Source organism: Ceratotherium simum, chromosome 35 (assembly GCF_057802395.1).
Source record: "Ceratotherium simum simum isolate JZ-2026a chromosome 35, ASM5780239v1, whole genome shotgun sequence".
NCBI lineage: Eukaryota > Metazoa > Chordata > Mammalia > Perissodactyla > Rhinocerotidae > Ceratotherium > Ceratotherium simum.
Window position 1 is genome coordinate 21981890 of NC_141934.1, and position 22729 is coordinate 22004618.

Here is a 22729-nt window from a genome sequence, read left to right on the forward strand (position 1 = left end):
CGTAACGTTAATTCACTCATATCTAAATTTCGTAGCTTCTCTAATCCAAGGAAAAGAGTACCTTATTCCATTTGGTTTAGGAAGATAAGCACTACAGAGCTTTTTCCCATCAAGAAATATGCCTGAGAAGTTAACTGGATCCCTTGGTTGAAATAGCATAGGAAGCAGATTGTGAAACTGAGGAAAAGGCGTGTAGACACCAAAAGAGTTCTCCACTTTACTTTACACTCTTACAGAAGCCAGAATCTCCCAGGTTCAGCTGTTTCCTCTTCTTCCTACTTCCTAAATGTACACATTCCCCGAGCCAGAGGCTCTCAGACTTCAAAAGTTCCTAAGAGTCCCTGGGAAGCAAATTAAAAATGCTTTCCAAGCTCCACCCAAAAGTCAGAATCGAAAGTTGAGGGTGGGCCTGGAAAGTTGTGACGCAAGTGGCCCTCAGACCTCAAGAAACTGCTCAGAGTTTTGCCCTGACCCCGCTTCTCTGCCTGTCTGCCCTCCCCCGTGCTTTCTTGGCTTCTGCTGTGGGCAGTCCTCCCCTTGAGATCCAGGCCTGGCGGCTATTTCTCTTAGAACCCCCTCCCCCGCCAGGCTCATGAATATACCACATTTAAAACTACAGTCATTTTTCACTCTGGAATAAGCTCTCCTTTCCAGCTTCCCTGTTTTAGATAATACTCAGACTATTTTTGACACTCAAATACTGAGTCAAATATGATACCCCCTCCCTGTCCTTCCACATCCAGCCAGTTGCCATATCTGATTCTTCCTTTGAAATGCTCCTGAAATTTGTCCCTCTCCTGCTCTTTTCCACTACCAACTCCTTAAGTCAGGTGCTTTTTATCTCGTGTTTAGACATCTGCATTATTCTCTGAACTTTTCCTTCTTGCATCTTGTCATCGCAGTTACCTTCCTGAAGCTACGACTTGAGTGGCTGATTGTCGGGAGTGTGGAGCTTTCACTGAGAGGCTGGCTTTCCTAAGCGTAGCTACTACTGTGAAGTTGTCATTTACAGATTGGAATGAGTTTACAGCCAGTTCTGGCGGTTACTTCTTCTTATGGCCAAAGTACAATCAATCTTTTCTTTCTTTCTTTCTTTTTCTTTTTGGTTAGGAAGATTGGCCCTGTGCGAATCTTCCTCTGTTTTGTATGTGGGACGCCACCACAGCATGGCTTGATGAGCGGTGTGTAGGTCTGCACCCAGGAGCCAAACCTGCGAACCCCGGGCCGCCAAAGTGGAGCGTGAGAACTTAACCACTATGCCACCGGACCAGCCCCCAGTCTTTTCTTTCTTGAGTTAAAAGTATAGGAGCTTTTTATGCTCACACTAGATACTATAAAATCTCTTACATTAAGCCTCCCTCGAGACAAATATGCCTCAACTCTGCCAAATTGCACCCCCCCCCCCAAGAATTGCTTTTCCCTTACTATTTGGATTGATTCCACCTGTCTGCAGTGAAGTATCTCATGACACTTGTTACTGGTTGATTATAAGGATATCGTTGCAGATATTATTCATCATATCTCAGAATAACTAATCATTTAAACAAAAATAATTACAAAGTGTTTATTAAAAATAGCTGGGCTCTTTATGACTAGTTAGTTTACGTTTATGTAATGGGCTCCATGAATCCTGAAACTGAATAGTTTCCCTCTTTGATTTGTCTATTGCAAAGCACAGATCTGGACTTGTGCCCCCCAGGTGTAAATAAAGGACACTGGACACACAGCTCATGGCCTGGCCTCCCTCTTGCCTCCACTTTGACTCTCTGTTAAATTTCCTCATCTTTCCTGTCACCTTCTCATCCCTATCATTGGGTTGTATTAGGTGTCTAGGTGTCTATAGTTATGGTCTAAGTCAATATGTCTTTCTTGGTACTGCCCAAAATAAACTCTCTGCTTTACTTTTATTAGACTACATTTATTCTTCCTAAGATATCTTTTTCTTTTAAATTGAGGTATTATTCACATACCATATAATTTACCTGTACAACTCAGGGCCGGCCCCATGGCTTAGCGGTTAAGCGTGCTTGCTCTGCTGCTGGTGGCCTGGGTTCGGATCCCGGGCGCGCACCGACGCACCACTTCTCCGGCAGTGCTGAGGCCGCGTCCCACATACAGCAACTAGAGGGATGTGCAGCTATGACATACAACAATCTACTGGGGCTTTGGGGGGAAAACAAATAAATAAATAAAATCTTTAAAAAAAAAATAATAAAGTGTACAACTCAGTGGGTTTTAATATATTCACAGAGTTGTGCAGCCATCACCACCAGCTAATTCCAGAATGTTTCTCCCTCCCCCAAAAAAGAAAAACTCTGTGTCTATTAAGCATTCACTCCCCATTATCCCCCTCCCTCCAGCTCCTCAGCCACCAATCTACTTTCTGTCTATGGGTTTGCCTGTTCTGGACGTTTCATATAAATGTAATCATACAGTATGTGGCCTTTTGTGTCTGGTTTCTTTCACTTAGCATCATGTTTTCAAGGTTCATCCATGTGGTAGCATGAATCAGTAGTTCATTACTTTTTATGACTGAATACCATTCCGTTGTATGGATGGACCACATTTTGTTTAGTGATCAATTTATAAATATTTGTGTTGTTTCTGCTTTTTGGCTATTATGAATAATGCTGCTGTAAACATTCATTTACAGGTTTTTATGTGGACATAACGTTTTCAGTTCTGTTGGGTATATATAGGAGGGAATAACTGGGTCTTATGGTAATTCTATGTTTAACTTTTGAGGAACTGCTTCCTTTTTTGAGGAACTGTTTTCCAAAGTGGCTGCACCATTTTACATTCCCGTGAGCAATGTGTGAGGGCCCCAGTTACCCCACACCCTAACCAACACGGGTATTGTCCGTCTTTTTTTTTTTTTTTTTTTTAATTTATTTTTCCCCCAAAGCCCCAGTAGATAGTTGTATGTCATAGCTGCACATCCTTCTAGTTGCTGTATGTGGGACACGGCCTCAGCATGGCCAGAGAAGCGGTGCGTCGGTGCACGCCTGGGATCTGAACCCCAGGCCGCCAGCAGCAGAGCGCGCGCACTTAACTGCTAAGCCACGGGGCCAGCCCCTCAAAAGTGTCCTTTGAAACACAAAAGTTTTTCATGTTGATAAAATCCAGTTTATCTAATCTTCTTTCATTGCTTGTGCTTTTGGTGTCACATCTAAGAAACCATTGCCTAATCTAAAGTCAGGAAGACTTACACCTTTATTTTCTTCTAAGAGTTTTATAGTTTTAGCTATAGCTTTTTTTAGGTTTTATATCTATTTTGAACTAATTTTTGTGTGTCATGTATGGTACTCCTGAGACATCTGACTCGACTGTTCTCATAGTGCCAAGCCACCCAGAATTCCCTTCCATCTCTCCTTATAGAAATCCTGTCTTTTCTTAGATCTGATTTAATGCTGTTGCCATTAGACCTTTCTGGATCCTGGAATGAAGTCATCGCTTACTCATCTGTGCCTGTGTCTGTGCCTTATATCACATAATAACATACTAGAGCCTTGTACTGTGTTCTTTGTTGTATATGTGTATGCATGTACACATCTTTTATCTCTCCTCCCAGCTCATATATCTTAGTATTCCCCAACATCTAGCGCTGTGCCTTGCTCATAGCAGATGTTCAATAGGTATTAGACTTTTAAAAAATCAATTTAGAGGGGCCAGCCTGGTGACGCAAGCGGTTAAGTGCGAGCGCTCCGCTGCGGCGACCTGGGGTTTGCTGGTTTGGATCCCGGGCGTGCACAGATGCATGCCTTGGCAAGCCATGCTGTGACGGTGTCCCATATAAAGTGGAGGAAGAAGGGCACGGATGTTAGCACAGGGCCAGTCTTCCTCAGCAAAAAAGGAAGAAGATTGGCAGATGTTAGCACAGGGCTGATCTTCCTCACACACAAAAAAAAATCAATTTAGATGGTAAGAATAATAGCCTTCATTTATTAGATGATAATAATAGCTTTCATTTATTGAGTGTTTGCCCTGTGCCAGGGGCTTGGCTAAAGACTCTACTTGTGTCATTTATCTCATCTTCACAACCACCCTGTGAGGTGCAGGTACTATTGTTCCCCCATATTGGAAGTGAGGTGGTAAATACTGGGTAATGGAGCCAAATTCTGAATTCAGGCAGCCCCACTCCAGAGCCCAGAGCTTGACCGCCTTGCTGTGCTGCTGAGCTACATGTAGTAGCTCCCTCCAAAAGAGTTGGAGCCCTCTTGGGAGTTGTAGGACTTTTTATGCATTCAGTGTATCCCCTTCCAGGAGAGCGACTAGCAGTTGTGGAGGTGCAGTGTGAACGGCTGAGGATGCTCTACCGGGACTGCGCTCGGCCCCCACCACCTCCACTGCAGGCCGACCGGAGACAGGTGAGCCCTCTGCAGCGCACCACACCTCCTGCCCGTCTGCAGCATGCAACACTGGAGAATGCCGAGCGACACATTAATAACATTCAGATTGAGCATTGGCAAAGCCATTTGGAGGTGTGCGCTCTGCAGTGACATGCTGTCGTCTTTGAATGTCAAAGCACATTGATTTGACATTCTGAATGTTGAAAGCTTACAGCAGAGGAGCAGAACTCATTAATTTGTAAATAATTTCTATGTTATCAATAACAGAAAAAGAAACTTTTTCAGAATTTTAGATCTATAGCCTATCTCACAATAATAAGTATATATAGAGAGAGAATAAGAGAGTGATTAAAAAGGAAAAGTGGCAAAATGTTAAAAATTGGTACATCTATGAATGTTCTTAGCAGCACTATTCATAATAGCTGAAAAGTGGAAACAACCTAAATGTCCATCAACTGAGGAATGACTGCATAAAATGGGGTATATCCATGTAATGGAATATTATTCAGCCTTAAAAAGTAATGAAGTAAAGGGGCTGGCCCCGTGGCCTAGTGTTTGGCGCACTCTGCTTTGGTGGCCCAGGTTTGGTTCCTGGGAGTGGACCTACCCCACTCATTAGCAGCCATGCTGTGGTAGCAACCCAAATACAAAATAGAGGAAGATTGGCACAGATGTTAGCTCAGGGCGAATCTTCCTCAGCAAAAAAAAAAAAACGTAATGAAGTAGTAATACATGCTACAATATGGATAAACCTTGAAATTATGCTAAAGGAAAGAAGCCAGTCACAAAAGACCACGTATGTATGATTCCACTTATGTGAAATGTCCGGAACAGGCAAATCCATAGAGACAGAAAGCAGATTGGTGTTACCAGGGGCTGAGGGAGAGAGGGATGGGGATTGACTACTAATGGGTAGGACAAAATGTTCTAAAATTAGATTGGGGTGATGGTTGCACAACTCTGTGAATATACTAAAAACCATTGAATACTACACTTTAAATGGATGACTTGTATATTATGTGAATTATATTTCAAAGAAAAATCAGTGCATCTAGGTAAGAGTATACAAAAATTGCTGTATTCTTGCCATTTTTCTGTAGGTTTGAAATTGTTTCAAAATAAAAAGTTAAAAATATGTAAAAGAAAAAAATGTCACCTGAAATCTCAACGTCTCCAGTTACCATTGTCAACATATTAATATGATGTATTAGCTATATTTTCTTTTAACAAAAATGGATTTCAGCTCTCCGTACTGTTTTGTTACCTAGCTTTTACCCCTCCATAGGTGCTGAGTACCTTTCTGTGTCAGCCAATGGAAACTTCATAGTGCAGCATGTACTGTGCCTCAGTTTGCCAACTCAGGCTTTTCTTGTTGCACATCTACATGGTCTCCAGTTCTTACCCTGACAGTGATCCAGACATCCTTAGAGCTAATCTTTACATGTGTCTGTCAGTTCTTTCTTTAGATTTTTTTATTTTGATCTAATTTTATGATTAGATTTATTAAAACTTATGAAAGTGAAAAAAATGAGGCAATGCACCTGAAAAAATAAAAAGGAAGTGTAACCATATTACTCTTTCTTAGCTTTGAGCTGAATATTAAGTCATAGCAATGTAAATTCTGATTACTGATTAAACTAAAATCTGTTCTGTAACTACCCTGGGAGTTTGAGGGGGTGAGGGACTGTATGTGTATATATTTGTAAAGAGGAATAGATATGTGGGAATTTTCAAACCTCGTTTGTCATAATAGAGGATAAATGATGTCTTAAAGGGATATTACAAATAGCATTATAAGCACAGAAGGAAAAATATAGAGGTAAGTATCAGAATTAACAATTAAAAGAGTTAAAGTCATTGTTTCTACAGAGCAGGACTTGGCATAGGAAAAGAGACTGCCTTTTTTTAAATAAAGAAAAGTTTCCTTTGGGGAAAAAATATGCTTTTTTAAAAAAAAGGTATATATATACCTATATTATAATACCATTAGATAAAAATTATTTTTCTTCTTTGAGAGAGTAAAGGAATTTGTGTTTGCAATTCTATTGAGTGAGGGTTTTTTTCCCATTGTAGCCCAAAGAGATCACTTGGAGCCCCTCCAGAGTGTTTCCGCCTGTACGAGCCTGCATGTTCTCATCACACCTTACTTCTGTCACCTTCCTGGCTGACCCCAGTGCTGGGGGCGGTCTGCCCCGGGGCACATTTATCTATGCCACCTCACCACTGCCAGTTCAGGTGAGAAATCACATGACACACTGTCTGTTGCCTCTTTCCTTCAAACTTGACAGAAAAAGCAAGCTTAAGGGCCCAAGTTGAGCCCTCTGATTGCCCACTTCTGGTGTTTCTTCAGGCCCCATCTTTTTACTGGGAAATTGAAATTGTTTCCTATGGAGATACTGATGACGACACTGGACCAATAGTTTCCTTTGGCTTTGCTACAGAAGCAGAGAAACGAGATGGGGCTTGGACTAATCCAGTGGGCACTTGTCTTTTCCATAAGTAAGTGGCTACTATCGCTGTTATTTTAAAAAAAAATGTAGTGGGTGTGAATGTTTTAATACTAAAGTAATATCGTTATAATCTCTACCCCCAAAAATGTATAAAATACCAGTTGGAAATATATTCATGTTTAGGGAAAGAGAACAGCTCTTAGGATTTTTCTTCTAATTACTCCCATGCTACTGAAACCCCTCCGCCTGTTCACTACTTGATTGCCTCTGGCCGATGAGCCTTGTCTTTGACGTCCCTTGGTTTTTTCATAGCAACGGCCGAGCTGTGCACTACAATGGCTCCAGTTTATTACAGTGGAAGAGTGTTCGCTTGGACGTGACTCTCTCTCCTGGTGAGTGCAGTGGGAGCTTTTTTTACCCTGTGTATTTCTGTTGTTCCCAGGTGTTATTTTAAGAGGTTAAAATTAAATAAACTTAGCACTGGAAATGAGCAATTTGTCTTTTAGTGAAAACCAAGTACTTGTCGTTGCTGTCCCCTAGTTTACACCAAACCTCATTTTGTGAGGCCATTATCAATTAGAGCCTCCATTTGATAACTTAGGAGTCACATTTACTTGAATTCCTCCATCATTAGAAAAATCTGAGATTTTGCTTCTCTCTGAAGTTTGGTCTTTCATCAGCTTTTCGCTGATGAGCAGATAAATTGCTTCGAAAAAAGAGAACTCTACCACTAGCCATGAGGCACTCACGAAATGCATTGTCGCTAGGTACATGCTGTGGACTGTGCTCTCGGTAGCCTAAACATCTGGTCCAGCTTCAACAAAATTCTTTCTAGATGTTTCAGTCGCGTAGATAGTCAATTCAATTAAAACAAAAAAAAAACCCTCCTTCTTTTTCCTCCCCTTTCTGTAACCTTCATATAAGTAACTCGATATGTATAGTGGATGAATTGGGATCAGTCCTACCTGCTCCAGCAGTAGCAACAAAATAAAGGCATTGTCCTCTTGACATTAGAAGCGGCCAAACACATTGGCTACTTATTTTCAGACAGTACATCTTAACATCATCTCTGATAAAACTGAAATTGTTGCATGTAATAGATGATCCAGGATGCTTAGATGGGGCACACTAAGTCACTCCATTTAATAGATAATCCCTTATAACTGTCTGGGGGTAATTTTACCATCACTATTCTCTATAGGGAACTGCTTATTAAATTGCACTTTTCCAGGGAGCGTAGTGTTTTCAGTTGTGGTCAAGTTGTGACTTGGAAATAATGTCCTGGCAAAGTTATTTCTCTCTTACTTTATGGAGCAGAATTCGGACATCTCAGCTGAGTACTTGCTTAAGTGCTTTAAGCACAAAGCGGGGTGGGGGAGGGCAGAGGAACCATAGTCAGGGTTTTTATTTGTTTATTGCTATCATTTGTTGTTTTGTTTGATCCCCCTTTGGTTTTTCAAAAACTTTTGGACTGGACCTCAGGTACACATGCTCCCCTCTTCTTAATGTGTCTGTGTGGGAATTGGGAACTCACTTTTTAAAACAACAGAATCTCAACCTCTGTACCAACACTTCCGGTGTCCATTCATCAGCAGGTACTCGTTGAACCATGACAAGTCCGCAGCCACTGGGAAGCCCATGCTAGTGGTATCTATAGCGTATGAGACTCTGAGATCAAGAATCACAGAGCTTCATGCACTTATTCGGGAGTTTACAACAATAGATATATGCTAGCAGCTTGCCTGAGCAGCCCATATAAGAGCGCTGATGTACTGGACATGTTCCTCTTGGTCTCTGCGTTCTCTCTCAGTATCTAGTCGCCTCATCAGAAAGCAGCTTGACTTATATTATCTTAGCTTCTTACAAAAATGCCTTAAATATGTATAAGATTTAATGGTGTACCTTTAGTTTACATTGTGGGTTGAGTTTTAAATTATATTTTTAAGACCACTTCTAAATCTTCCACATACTTACTGAGAAAATACTACCTTTTTACCTTTATGCCATAAGTAATCCTCCATGTGTCAAAAGAGAGAAACTTATATTTCTCTATTTAAAAAATCATACCCAGGCTTTTCCCTTTTTGTCTTGGCTGCCAGGAAAATAAAGGCTAAATTTAATGTGTAATTGTGGTAACTAACTTAACTCAGACACTAGGCGTTTTTCTTCTTCTAAGTAGTTTCTGAGTTCTGTTTTTAAAATTATTGATTTCTATTGAGTTACGTTATATTTACTTAAATACAACAAGTTACTTTATGACTTTGTCAGATGTAACTGGTGGCATAAATACATAAAAACAAAGATAGCCAATTGCAACCCTGTGACACTGGTTGCAATTTGGAAGTTTATTTAATAGTCAATAAGAGGGGAAAAGAAAGTGTTTCCTTCCTGTTCTCTGCCCTAGGTGATGTGGCAGGAATTGGCTGGGAGAGAACCGAGGGAACTCCGCCTCCTCCAGGGCAGCCAGCCAAGGGCCGCGTGTACTTCACATACTGTGGGCAGCGCCTCTCTCCGTATCTCGAAGACGTCTCTGGTGGGATGTGGCCTGTGGTTCACATTCAGAAAAAGGCAGGTTATCTTGTTGGGAAGGAAAACAAATTCTCCTTAGTAATTTGGATGATGCTCACCCACATTGGGAGGGGCGGTCTACTTTACTGAGTCCACCGACTCAAATGCTAAGCTCATCCAGAAGCACTCTCACAGACACACCCAGAAATATATTTAATCTGGCACCCCATAGCCAGTCAAGCTGACACATGAAATTAACCATCACAGTATGATTGAAAATCATAGACGTTATGGAAGCAACTACTAAGCAAATCTGATCATGTCTCCATTACCCTGAAGAAGTGGTGTTTGAGCCAGGTCTAGAATATAACTGGTCTTTACTAGGAAAATCGGAGGAAAGAATGTTCCAGGTGAGGGATAGCATATGCAGTGGCCTCAGGTAGAAAGGAACAGGGTTGGAAACAAGAAGGGTCACTGTGGGTGAGCAGCACAGAGCATGAGAGTGGGAGGTGAGCGGCGGGTGGGCAGGGCTGGCTCATGCAGAGCTCCGTGCAGCCTGTGCTACAGGTACACCAGCCCCTCTGCCCGGTTTCACATGCTGCCCCATAGCCGGGGCCGTTCTTCTGGTTTGATGTTTAGTGAAGTTCACCTCAGGGTGTTAAAAATAAATAAGTAAATAAACCGAAGTCCTTTCAGATCCTTTATTTGGTCTCCTTCCCAGAACACGAAGACTCGAGCTAACTTTGGCTCCCGCCCGTTTGCCTATGCCGAAGGGCAGGCCCACCGCAACGCCGCCGACCTGTGCACTGACCTGGCAGAAGAGATCAGTGCTAACTTTGAGGCGCTGCCCTTTGCCATGGCATCTGACAGTGACAATGATGCTGGCACCAGTATTGCGTCAGACCCGGGCACTCATGGACCACCATGCCGGATTGCTGCTGTGGCCACTGCTCAACAACGTAAGCTACCTCCTCCCAGGGCCCCACTGCTTCCTGGGAATGCGAATGCTGTTATTTTCAGAAATCCCTTTAAACTTGGGCACGCTCGAGTGCCCATTGGGAATGGGGTAACAGGCCTGATGAAAGAAAATGGGGAGCAGGAGGAAGCATGGCAGACTGAGAAATGCACTCCCCGCATACGGGAAGCCTGCCGCTACTCAGTGCCAGTGGAATTTTGCCACAAGGAAATGCATGCCTGAAAGACTGCCTACCTTTGATAAGACAGCTGAAAACCCCAGAATTTTTTATGAAATCTCCTAATTTTAAAATGTTAATCATTGTTTAAATTTTAGCGTTAAAATTGAGCTCATCAGAGTGATAAAATGCTCATTGTGGAGTCCAGGTAGTGGATGTATTGATGTGCACTAAAAAAGCTTTCCTGATTATTTGAACAATTTCATAATCAAATTGAATCTTTTTTTTTTTTAATAAAACCGAGCTTCCTGAACTAGAGTTATCTGCAGGCCACGTTCCGCCCTTGGGATCCTGGTTTGCAACATTTGTTTTAAGAGTCTGTTTAATTCTTTCTCATGATGAAGAACTTTCCAAATTCTTCTCTGAGTTGAAGGAATTACACCCATAAAAACTGTAGAATTCAGAGTAATTATAGATGATTAGTTGTTCCTTGGCTCTGAGCCTTAAAATCCCTCCAAGTACTAGGAGTCTCTCTATCATGCAAATTAAGAGAGTCTGATTTGTCAAGAGTGAGAATTGCATGATTTTTCGGCCTACTCTTGCTTCGAAATCACTGTCATTGTGCTTTGTTACAGAATATGACAGTGACACTTCCTGTCGTTACAAAGTAGAGCTCAGCTATGAGAATTTCATCACCTCCGGCCCAGACCCCCACCCACCTCCCATTGCAGATGATGAAAGTGATGACGATGATGATGATGACATCCCACAGGTAAGAGACCCGCAGCGTCCACTTAGCTCCCTGGTGACCAGCACAAACCATGAGGAATGATTTTGGTCTGAGTGTGCAAGGCTGGAGTTGTTTCCACTTTCAGTTATGTCACTGTGCTTGAACAGTGACTCTGGAGTGTTCATTTTCTAACCCACACATCAATAGCAATATCTGTTGGGCTCTTTTGCCCGGTACTGAGCAGAGTGTTGGAGAAATGAAGAACTTTGATAGTAATTCAGCAGTAAAGTTGGGGATCATGTTAAGTGCTTATATGGCTTTAGAGGGAAAGGAAGAGTTTGCCCCAGCTCAGCTGTTGCCTCCCCTGGCATCTGAGGGTATATTAAGTTGGTGGTCCACATGGTGTGTTTCTACTACTGGTGTTCGCATGGGGTGAGAGCTGTAAGTTTGGGAAGGACTCATGCCTGAGTAAGGAGTTGTTTCTCTGTTCATAAGTCTGCCTTCTCCTTCCAGGAGGACCACTATGCCCTGCTGGTGAAAGCATGGGAGACCAAGGTTTTTCCTACTATCCGAAGACGCTTCCGCAATGAAGCAGAGCGGAAATCGGGCCTGGACCAGATAAAGGGCGCTTTACAGCTAGGTCAGGTGCTTTATGTTTTCCTAAGGAGCTCCCATCATGACCTGAAGAGATTTGTTTAGATGAAACACAGGGTGTAAATCAGGAAAGAGGGGCTCATCTAAGGTTGGGCCAGACCTAACAGTGTCTTCCTCCTGTGCCTGTATTGAACTCCTCGGTCTTTTGCTTTCATTGCCAGACTTTTCTTTGCATGTTAGTTTAACTCAGAGTTTTGAGTTGATGGGCTGCTGAAATGAAGCTGGAATGGTTATACTGGGAAGTTGGATGGCCTGGTGGTTAAATCATTGGGGCTCTGAAGTCACAGCTGTGCTGTCTACAGTTGTGTGACCTTGGGAAAGTTACTTAACCTTTTTGGGCTTTCCTCACCTTTAAAATGGAATCAGTAATGGTAACCACCTCGTGGATATGAGAAATAAATGAGTTAATATAGATAAAGCTGCTAAGAACAGTGCCTAGCACATAGTAAGCATTCATTTAATATAGTTCTAAATGTCACAGTGATAATGATGGTGAGATTTTTCTCCCACTGGCCACGGTTTCTTCAGCAAAGAATAATGCAACGTTTGACCCCAGACAGTGGATTGTTAGTGAGTCTTAAGTGCAAATAGCTTATTTCTGTTTTAAGGCTTTTCCTTATCTTATGAAATACCGGCTTTTTTGAGACACAGAAATGCCTTTTCTCAACATTGTGGCAGTCAGAGATGGTATAAGAAGTTTAGTTTTTGTCCCTGTGTCAGCAGTCTTTCTCCTCTTTTAACTTTTGTTGTGACTGATACTAGGACCAAATAAAGAGAAAAGCTGCCAAAAGACCTTTATTTCTTGGCCACCTTATATGCTGAGTCCCAGATATACAGTGATGGATGAGTAATTCCTTGTTCTCATATTGGTGCCAGGACTAATCAGTATATATATATATACATACACACACATACGTATATATGGCGTTTTTTAACTTTATTTTTTTCATTTCATGCTTTCTATCCCCAAAACTAAGACCTGTAAGAGTGGAATGATCTCATTTATACTTAACCTTTGGGAGTATCCACACATCCTATGACATGATGTGATTGCTTCCTGCTCCTATCAGAGCCCTGTTTCAGCTGCTGACCCAAATTCCAGGGCAGATAATTAATATTCTTCTCTTCTCTTCTCTCTTAAGAGTTTCAGGCAGAGGGAGCAACATGAGGAAGATCTTCGGGTGGGAATGAACGTGGGTGTTGGGGGAACAGCAGTAAGGCAAAGCCAGTGTAGCTGAAGAGGAGAGGGTGAGGAGCAGCAGGAAATGAGTGAGAGGGAGCGGGGAGAAGCGTCGGGCTCAGCAAGCGCTGTGGATTTTATTCTTTGTAAGATGGGAAGCCTTTGGGAGGTTTTAAGCAAAGGGGCAACATAATCTGATATAGTAGATCCTAGAGATAAAAAGATAAGTTGTTCCTCTCCATTTAATTTCAACATCTGAAAGAAAATGCCCTTTTTGTGTTACATCAGACTGCAGAACTGATCTTGTTTTCAGACGGCTTTCACTTAATAAAGGTAGTGTCAGATTCATTACTGCTGGCCTTGAAGTGGCAGTCAACGCACTGGTTTGCAGAGTTAGCAGGGCTCTGTTTCATTTGCTTTTATTCAGTCATTCGATTCATACAGTCAGCAACACCTCCCAGGTGTCAGGCCTGTGCTAGGGAATAAGGAATCTTCTGTGAACAAGACAGAATGGTCCCTGCTCTCAGAGTTTCCCTCCTAGCGGGTCACAGATAATGAAACAGCAAACTGCACTGTGGTGAGGGCTGTGCCGCATGTGGGTCCAGAGGCCACAGTGTGTGTAACCAGGGTAGCCCAATCTAACGTGGCTTCTCTAACAATGTGGTTTAAGCTGACACTGGGCTGACTTGGCAAGAGCAGGGGTAAGTTTAGAAATATGAAGCACTTTGTGATCAGGGAGACTGATGCTGCTTACTGCTTTGGGAGAGAGTAAGAAAGGGGGAAGAGACTTTACAGTATAGAGATGGAAAGCTTTTGTACGTGATCTTTAGTTGCCATGCCTTTATTTTTACCTAGGTTCTGCTTAAATTAGGATTTCTTTCTTTTCTTTTACCCTTTGGTCCAAGAGCCATCCTGAATGTCTGTGGCCAAGTGTGCCTTCTCCTCCTCTGCTCCCAGTTCAGAGGAAGAAAAGTGTAGACAGCACATGGAAAATTTGATTATCCAAAGGTGGCCTGTGGACCAGAGCTGGACCGATGACTCTTGGCCTCGTAACTCACCCGGAAGTGCCTACGGCCCCTGACACACGTCTTGCCAAGGCATTCTCTTGGGATCCATCCATGTGGCCATGGCCAGTCATCTGAACTGTATTAATTTAGACATAAAACATTTACCTTTCAAATACAATCTCTTTCAATATAGTGGTGGCAAAGGCTCAAAGGATGATAGGGAGATGATTCATGGTGCCCGAGGGACCACCTCTTGTGAGGGTAGATCAGCCTCCTGTGGTTGGGTCCCCCAAGGAAGGTTAATGAAACTATCCCTATGCTGTGGGTGGTTTAATTTGGCATTTTCCCCGTGTTCCCGGATTCCTACTTAGTAGACAGCAGAGTATTTTTTTTTTCTCCTCCTCACTATTCCTTTGGAAAATGTTGTAAGGATTATTTTTCCATAATCTTCTTTTTTGTGTGTGTGAGGAAGATCGGCCCTGAGCTAACATCTGCCAATCCTCCTCTTTTTTTGCTGAGGAAGACTGGCCCTGGGCTAACATCCGTGCCCATCTTCCTCCACTTTATATGGGACGCCGCCACAGCATGGCTTGCCAAGCAGTGCGTCAGTGCACGCCCGGGATCCGAACCAGCGAACCCCGGGCCGCCGCAGCGGAGCGCACGCATTTAACCGCTTGTGCCGCCAGGCTGGCCCCTTCCATAATCTTCTAATATCCCGCCACATTTCTTGTTTATTCTGACACTTCTTTCTCTAAGCATCCTTCTCTAATTGCACCCCCCTTCTAAACTGTGCTCAGAAAATTGCTGTGCCTTTTCATTACAGCAAGGCCGGCAAATAAAGGAATGGCAGATAAATGTGGTAGAGATAAGCCTTGTTGAAAAGCAGATGCTGTCAGCACCCGTTTTTTTACCCACAACTCCCTGAGCAATGTGGGATCTCAGGCGGCGGCAGCCACTGGGGCCGTGGTGCCTCACCTCTTTGCATTCCCCACAAGGCTCTTTCCTTCAAGGCTTTGGACATTTATTTATTTGGTTTATTAATTAATAGTGGCCGTTGCTATGGAACATGATGTGTTCTTCTTCTTGGAAGGAAGAACAGAGCAATTTTCAGTACAGGATAGAAGAAGTTGATGTACATCTCCATCGCTCTTAAATAAGGAACATGTAAAAATAAAACACAATACAAAAAACGTATAAACTCAGAAAGGGACGTTACCATCACTTTCTTCTTACTCTCCATTTGTTCTATAGTTTGTTCTTTTGACTTGGCTAAAATGAAGTGACTACATAACAATGTACTGTCACTTTTAACCATTCTGTGTTGATGAATACTTTCACTATTTCCATTTTTTAGTTATATTTCCCAGCAGTGCTGCAAGGAGTGTTCTTGTTACATACTCCTGCTTGTGTTTCTGTGGGAGAGAGTTGAGAGATTCCTACATGTAGGGCATTGAGTACTTTAAACTTGGTAGACACTGCATAATGACCTTCCCCAAAAGGCTATATACTCCCACAAACGGTGTTTGAAAGATTCCCCTATCTCTTCATTCTAGATATTAGCCCATGTCGTGGTTGATGTGAAGATTGTGTACTCTTTGGGTAGTTACCGGTGCTGTTATATTTTTTAGGCATGGTGGATATTGCCCGACAGACAGTTGAATTCCTCTACGAGGAGAACGGTGGCATCCCAAGAGACCTTTATCTTCCCACCATTGAAGACATTAAAGATGAAGCAAACAAGTTCACAATTGATAAAGTTCGAAAAGGTTTTGCTTTTCCTCTTACTTCATTTGTGAAACTTGCTATGAAATGAGAAATTGAGTTTTCCCAAGCATGAGTTTGAGCCAAGCAGCTACTGGCTCTCCTAGGGTGACTCTCCCTACTCTGAGTGATGTGCCTCTTCCAGGATCTCCCGTGTGAGGCCCTAAAGCTGCCTGGTGGGAGTACAAGTAGACCCTTGTCTGGCCTCTGGTGGCCTCCTGCACATTCCCGTAACTCACTAGCGTGAGCAGGGTGACACAGGGCACTAGTACAGACAGAGAAGTGGGACATGAGTGGAGGATTCCAGATAGGCCTCTCAGGCTTAGTCCTGGCTGCTGAGCCAGTAAACCATATGTGGTTGTACTGTGCTTTTTAGAATTTTAATAGAATGTGTTTATTCTTTTGACTAAAAATCTATCGCATATTTTGAGGAAATGAAAATACAGAAAAGCACGAAAAAGAATTTAAAACCATTCATTATTAGACCTTCACAACGATATCAGAATATCATGGGCAGGGGCAGGAATACATATTCACTTTTTTTTTTTTGAGATATAATTCACATACCATAACATTCACCCTTTTAAAGTATACAATTCAGCAGTTTTTAATATGTTTACAAAGTTGTGCAACCATCAACCATTGCCTGTAATTCCAGAACATTTTCACCTCTCAAAAAGAAATTTTGTACCCTCACCACTCCCCATTTCTCCCTTTGTTTAGCCCCTGGCTACTGTTAATCTACTTTCTGTCTATAGATTTGTCTGTTCTGGACATTTCATATAAATGGGATAATAGAACATGTGGTTCTTTTGTGTCTGGCCTCTTTCCTGTAGCATAATTTTTCAAGAGTCATCCGTGTTGTAGCACATGTTGGTACTTCGTTCCTTTTTATAGCAAAATAATATTCCATTGTATGGATAATACCCCATTTTGTTTATCCATTTATCAATTGATGGGCACTTGGGTTGTTTCTGCCTTTTGACTATTATGAATAATGCTGCTATGAACATTTGTGTACAAGTGTTTGTGTGGACATGTGTTTTCATTTCTGTGTTTCTCTTGGGTATATATGTAAGAGTGGAATTGCTGAGTCATATGGTAACTTTGTTTAACTTTTTGAAGAACTGCCAGATTGTTTTTCAAAGCGATTGCACCATTTTACATTCCTGCCAGCAGAGTATGAGGGTTCCAATTTTTCCACATCCTTACCAACACTTACTATTGTCTGTCTTTTTGATTATAGCCGTCCTAGTGGGTGTGAAGTGGTATCTCATCGTGCCTTCGACTTGCATTTCCCTGATGACTAACGATGTTGAACATCTTTTCATGTGTATCTTTTCATTTCTCTTTGGAGAAATGTTTATTCAAATCCTTTGTCCATTTTTCAGTTGGCTTATTTGTCTTTTTATTGTTGAATTGTGAGAGTTCTTACAACATTTTGTTGTGTTATGTTCCAGACTGAGCTGTGTTCCTTTTTGGTTTAACTAAACTGAGGGTATTGTTAAATGCTATAGAGCTATTTTGGTACTTGGCTCCTGAAAAAACTTCTCCCTCTACCCTCCTCAGGTCTCACAGTAGTAACCCGCTCTCCGGACAGCAATAACGTAGCCAGCAGTACTGTTGGAACCGCTCTGCCAAAATTTGCCATCCGAGGGATGCTGAAAACCTTTGGGCTTCATGGAGTCGTCTTAGATGTTGATTCAGTAAGTGAATAGCCTTTTATATGCACTGAGACTTTCATGCCCAGACTCCAGGCATCTTAAAAAGTGATTATACAGCTGGATTACTCTTTAAATTAGGGATGAAGAAACCAAACTAAGTGCCGTCATGCCAAATGACTTGCCTGAGGTTTTCTCATGGGCCCAGAGCAGGGCTATGATAGATAGAAGCTCTTAACTCTTAGTGCTGTCAGCCCCTTCAGACCACGCTGCCCCTGCCATTATTTTCTGTCAGCCATGTTCAAACTGTCCCTATGTTGTATCTACCCGAGTTCCAAGGGAAAATTCTCTCGTCCTTGATGAGTGGATGATCTATCATTGTCATTATTGTCATACAGACTCAGATCAAAGAAATAGTTTTGTGATTTTGATCACATTATCTCACTGGTTCTCTCAGCCTCAGTTTCCCTGTATGTAAAATGATTGTATTCAACTGGATGAGCAGTTTTCTTCTTCATTTTGCAGAGGCCTCTCATGGGGCTCAGCACAGATTTGGGGCGGGGCGGGGGAGAAGGAACAGAAGAGAGTGAGTGAGGGCAAAGCTGAGGCTTTCTTTGAAAACAGGGTCCTATTTGAAAGCCGTGACTTCATGATTCTAAGGGTGCATGCACGTGCTTGTATTTAAGAAGTTTCCCCTACGGGAAAAATGGGTGAAATAACATACAGCTCAAGCCTAGGAGTCTCTGATTAAGAAGTGTCTATCACCACATTGATAAGCTTTGGTATCTATCTGGAGAGAGATACAGATAATGTTGAGTACCATTACTGGGTTTTTTTTAATTATTTGTTTATTTATTTATTTTTTCCCCCCAAAGCCCCAGTAGATAATTGTATGTCATAGCTGCACATCCTTCTAGTTGCTGTATGTGGGACGCGGCCTCAGCATGGCCGGAGAAGCGGTGCGTCGGTGCGCGCCCGGGATCCGAACTCCGGGCCGCCAGTAGCGGAGTGAGCGCACTTAACCACTAAGCCACGGGGCCGGCCCCCATTACTCGTTTGAAATTGAAAGTTTTACAACTTCAACTGACTCTATTTTGCCAGAACCTTATTATTAAATTTTTAAAAGAGGTTATTGACTGGTGGTTTACTTAACATGACCTTTCAACTAGAAAATTCCATCAGTAATACTGTTAATTTCCCAGTGCCTTCTGGTACAAACTTCTGAGTTCTGGTTATCAGGAAGTATATAAGTGACAATAGTTTTCAGCAATGGAAATGTGTGAAAGTAAAAATTAGAAAAATAGAAATTTTGTTTAAGTAATAATTCTGTTATTTCTCAGGTAGTTTGATTCCCTTTGCTTTGATAATAATCCCTAAATAAAAATTACATTGGTTTTTGAATCCAGAATACATATGCATGAGCTTATTTTTTATTTTCCTGGCAATAAATCAGACCTGTCAGACAGATTCCCTGTCTTTACAGAAGTATTAACATAAAAACAATGAACATAAATTTTGCCTGGCAACAATGTGTGTTGAACTGTTACTGAAATATAGCACTATTCTCTTTAAATTTCTAACTCATGATTACATGGAAGTTCTTTAATTTATCATACCAATTAAAATTTGCCAACTGGAATGAAAAAACTAAACACATTATCAATACTAACCAAATGTCTTTGAACTTCAGACTCGGTCAGTGACATGAAACTAGCATTTATTGCTATAAAACTTTAGTGTGTTTTAAAACTCGGGAAAATGGGGCCGGCCCCGTGGCTTAGCGGTTGGGTGCGCGCGCTCCGCTGCTGGCGGCCCGGGTTCGGATCCCGGGCGAGCACCGACGCACTGCTTCTCCGGCCGTGCTGAGGCCGCGTCCCACATACAGCAGCTGGAATGGATGTGCAGCTATGACATACAACTATCTACTGGGGCCTTGGGGGAAAAATAAATAAATAAAATCTTTAAAAAAAAAAAAATAAATAAATAAATAAAACTCGGGAAAGAAGTCAGTGCTCAAAAAACAAAGACATTTCCTGTTACTATTGTAGGTAAATGAATTGGTGCAAGTAGAAACATACCTCCGAAGTGAAGGTGTGCTGGTCCGATACTGGTATCCTATTGATATGTTGGAAAGGCCCCCAGCAGGCTACCGAAGGACTGCCGCCAATGGGCTGGTCACACTGGACAATGCCAACCTTCAAATTCACAGGTACAATTGAGCCCTTCTTTCTAGTGGGTCACAGAAGTCCACTTCGTATGTTTTACCACACGTGCCATTCATTGTTGACGAGAAGGCTTTTCCTTCAAAGCTAACAGAGAGAGAGAAGGCAGCCAGTAAAGATAACAGCAAAATTGCAGGAATTGGGAAGAAAAGCTGTGGGATCCAGTATCACCTGGCGTATGCCAGGCACTCTGCTGTGAGTTGGGGGGATTGAGGGGTGGCTGGAGATGTGAAGAATGTGGGAAGGTTATAAAGAGTAAAGCAAGTCAAGATGAGGTGCAGTCTGTACAGAAGTTGGAAAATAATGCTGTACACCTGAAATTTATATAATGCTATCAACCATGTGACCTCAATAAAAAAAAGAAACAAAAGAAAACTTGGATAATTGTTGAAACCAGATCATAGGTGCATGGAGTTTGTTATATCATTCTCTGCATTTTTGTATATGTTGGAAAATTTCCATACAGAGAAATGCTTTTAAAAAGTCACATTTGACCTAAATCCATAAAATAAGTGAAATGGGTAGGAATAAAAAGAGATAACTAAGAGGATGCCCATGCACTGTGTGAGCAGCCAGCTCATTTCTCTGTTAAGCTTACGAGATTCCTTGAGTGCCTCTGTTAAGCTTTGTGCCTAGCACTGTGTGGGGTCTCTAAGGGAACATGTGCCTGCCCTCAGTGGGTTAAAACCTAATGATCTGGCAAGATTACTTCACATGCACCTGTGAATTGTTTCTTTCCATCTTAAAAATTCTAGCATCGTTTCAGAGGAAAATATAATAAATGGAGTTCTCTGATAAAGGTTTCCATAAACAATTTTTCATGCTATTCATCCATTAGCATCACAGTTTCTCATTATATTGTCAGTTTTGAACCAACTTGAGTATATCTCCAGCTTAGTCGTCTCACTGAAACTCTAGAAACATATCCCACTGCCTCCTTGCCATCACCACTCAGATATTGCATTCCCCTATTTGGGTGGTGTGAAGTTCAACTTGACAGTCAAATTCACAAGACTAAAATAGGCCATACTTGACATTAGGTTCACTTAAAAAGATACAGGATGGGAAGCATGGTGTGCCACAGGGCCATGTCATGTGTGTTTTTTCAGCAGGAATCATCATAGTTGTCCACACAGAAGTTCAGGGACTATTCTCTGACCCCACCCACACCAGTGACAACCCAAGCGTGAGGGATAGGCTTCACATGGCAGTGTCTGCATGGTGGCTGAGCAGCCCCATGTCCCAAATAGAAGCCCGTATCTCTTGTAACAACTCCACAGACATAGCTTCTAGGGATTCCAGCAAGAGGTATGCGCAGTTACAGGAACCACTATACTCCAGGAAGCCTCGAAGCTGAGGCTTCCCACTGAGAACGTTCTTTCCACCTTCCTAGTCCAGATGTAGCTTGCCAGTTGGGGGTCATTTTGACCATAAGCAATGTGCCTGGTACTGTTGATACTCTACTTGTGTCAGGTTTTCAGAAGAATGGAGCTGAAAACAAGCTAACCAAAGTCGATCCTTACGTAGACGAGGAAAGAGTGTTGTTGACTCTTTACTCACAGATAACCTAAGAGGCACCTAAAATGTGGCATGTGAAGTAGAATCTGGATTTTCCCCAAAGCCCCTCCTTCACTGGTCTTTCCATGTCTGTCAGGGGTGCCACGAGTCATCCTTTTTCCTTGTTATCTCACGTAACCTTTCAGCAAGTCCTGTTGACTCTTCTTCCAGAATGCACCCCCAGTCTGTCTGCTTCTCTCCAGTTCCGCCACCACCACGCTAGTCTAGGCCTCAGCTCTCTTTTCGTGCCACAACAAAGGGATCTTTTAGAAACATAGATCACTCATCTTTCTCCTCTAATTCAAACCTTCCCATGACTTTCCATTTCCTTTGGAGTAGAATCCAAACCCTTAACCTGGCTCACCCTGCGTCAGCCTCCGAGTCTGCTTCTCCAGCGTACTCTCCCTCAGCAGTGCTGGCCTTTCTGTTTCGCTCACACACCAGGCTTCTTTCCTCCTCAGTGTCTCTGTGTATGCTGTTCCCTCTGCCTGGAATGCTTTGCCCAGAAGTTTGCATGGCTGTCTCATTCTTGTCATTCAGATCTCAATGAGTGTCACCTTTCCGAAAAGGCCTTGCCTCACCGTCTAATCTAAGTAAGCACGCAGTCACATGTTATAATACTGTATTTTCTCTTCCAGGACCTGGTATTTTTACTTGTTGTTTTTTTTAAATTTGTTTATTGTGTGTCTCCTCCCTCTAGAATGTAAGCTTCCTAAAAGCAGAGACTTTGTCTGATTCTTTGCTACAGCCTCCAGTGCCTGATCTGGGCTCTGGCTCGCATTGTAAACTCAAAATATTTGTTGAAAAGAATCCCCAAACATGTACGCTTGAATATCAGCATGATACTATTAAAAGCTCTTAAAGCTTTATTTAATGACTTTTACTCATATTTTTAGCAAATGTCTCTGATAGATGAAACCTATTGACTGCTGACTAACAAGTGAGAGAAAAGGCAAGAAAGTGCTTTGTAGGATTACAGTCAGGCTACAGATGTAGGACGTTTATTCTCAGTATTAATGCAGTGATCTCGGTATTGGGAGAGATATGAAACATGCCATACAGATTTGTTTGATCAATAAAGTGACTGGATTTCAGGTCCTAGTACGGATTTTCATCAGAGGTATACACTGTCTAAAGCACTGCATGGGTTTGAGAGAGAATTTAGAAAAACAAAGGGGTGGAGGCCTCATCAGCAGTGGCTGCAGAGGCATCAGCGTCTGCAGAGTCACAGCAGAGGCACCCAACCCAAACCGTCTCCTTCCAGCCTTATCCTGGCAACTTCAGCCTTTGAAGTCTGAGGAGAGGGCTGTGGGGAGTCTGTACGGGCTTTCAGCTTTCACACTCAGCGTCATCTGTTTTCTGTCCTGGTCCTGTGAGCTGTGCCAGTGCAGTCAACGCATGGGCTTCCGAGGAGGCAGGAAAAAGGTGGAGTTGGCTTGTTTCAAATTCTGACAGAAGAATATTACAAACTGGTGGAGATGAGAAAGAAGCCACCTAACATTCAGCATCTTAGCTGT

At 42.4% G+C, this 22729-nt stretch overlaps 1 protein-coding gene across 7 annotated transcripts in view; it reads left to right on the plus strand.

Moving 5' to 3' along the window:
- The window catches only part of HECTD4 (HECT domain E3 ubiquitin protein ligase 4), a 178414-nt gene that overhangs the window by 124465 nt on the left and 31220 nt on the right, over positions 1–22729 (plus strand). For all 7 annotated transcript variants that reach the window (XM_087424193.1, XM_087424199.1, XM_087424200.1 and 4 more), the window contains exons 45-55: positions 4264–4367; positions 6423–6584; positions 6700–6848; positions 7112–7191; positions 9204–9367; positions 10029–10266; positions 11076–11212; positions 11684–11810; positions 15640–15777; positions 17342–17478; positions 19482–19642. In XM_087424193.1, the coding sequence (XP_087280319.1) occupies positions 4264–4367; positions 6423–6584; positions 6700–6848; positions 7112–7191; positions 9204–9367; positions 10029–10266; positions 11076–11212; positions 11684–11810; positions 15640–15777; positions 17342–17478; positions 19482–19642 (1597 nt within the window). The remainder of the gene's footprint in view (positions 1–4263; positions 4368–6422; positions 6585–6699; positions 6849–7111; positions 7192–9203; positions 9368–10028; positions 10267–11075; positions 11213–11683; positions 11811–15639; positions 15778–17341; positions 17479–19481; positions 19643–22729) is intronic.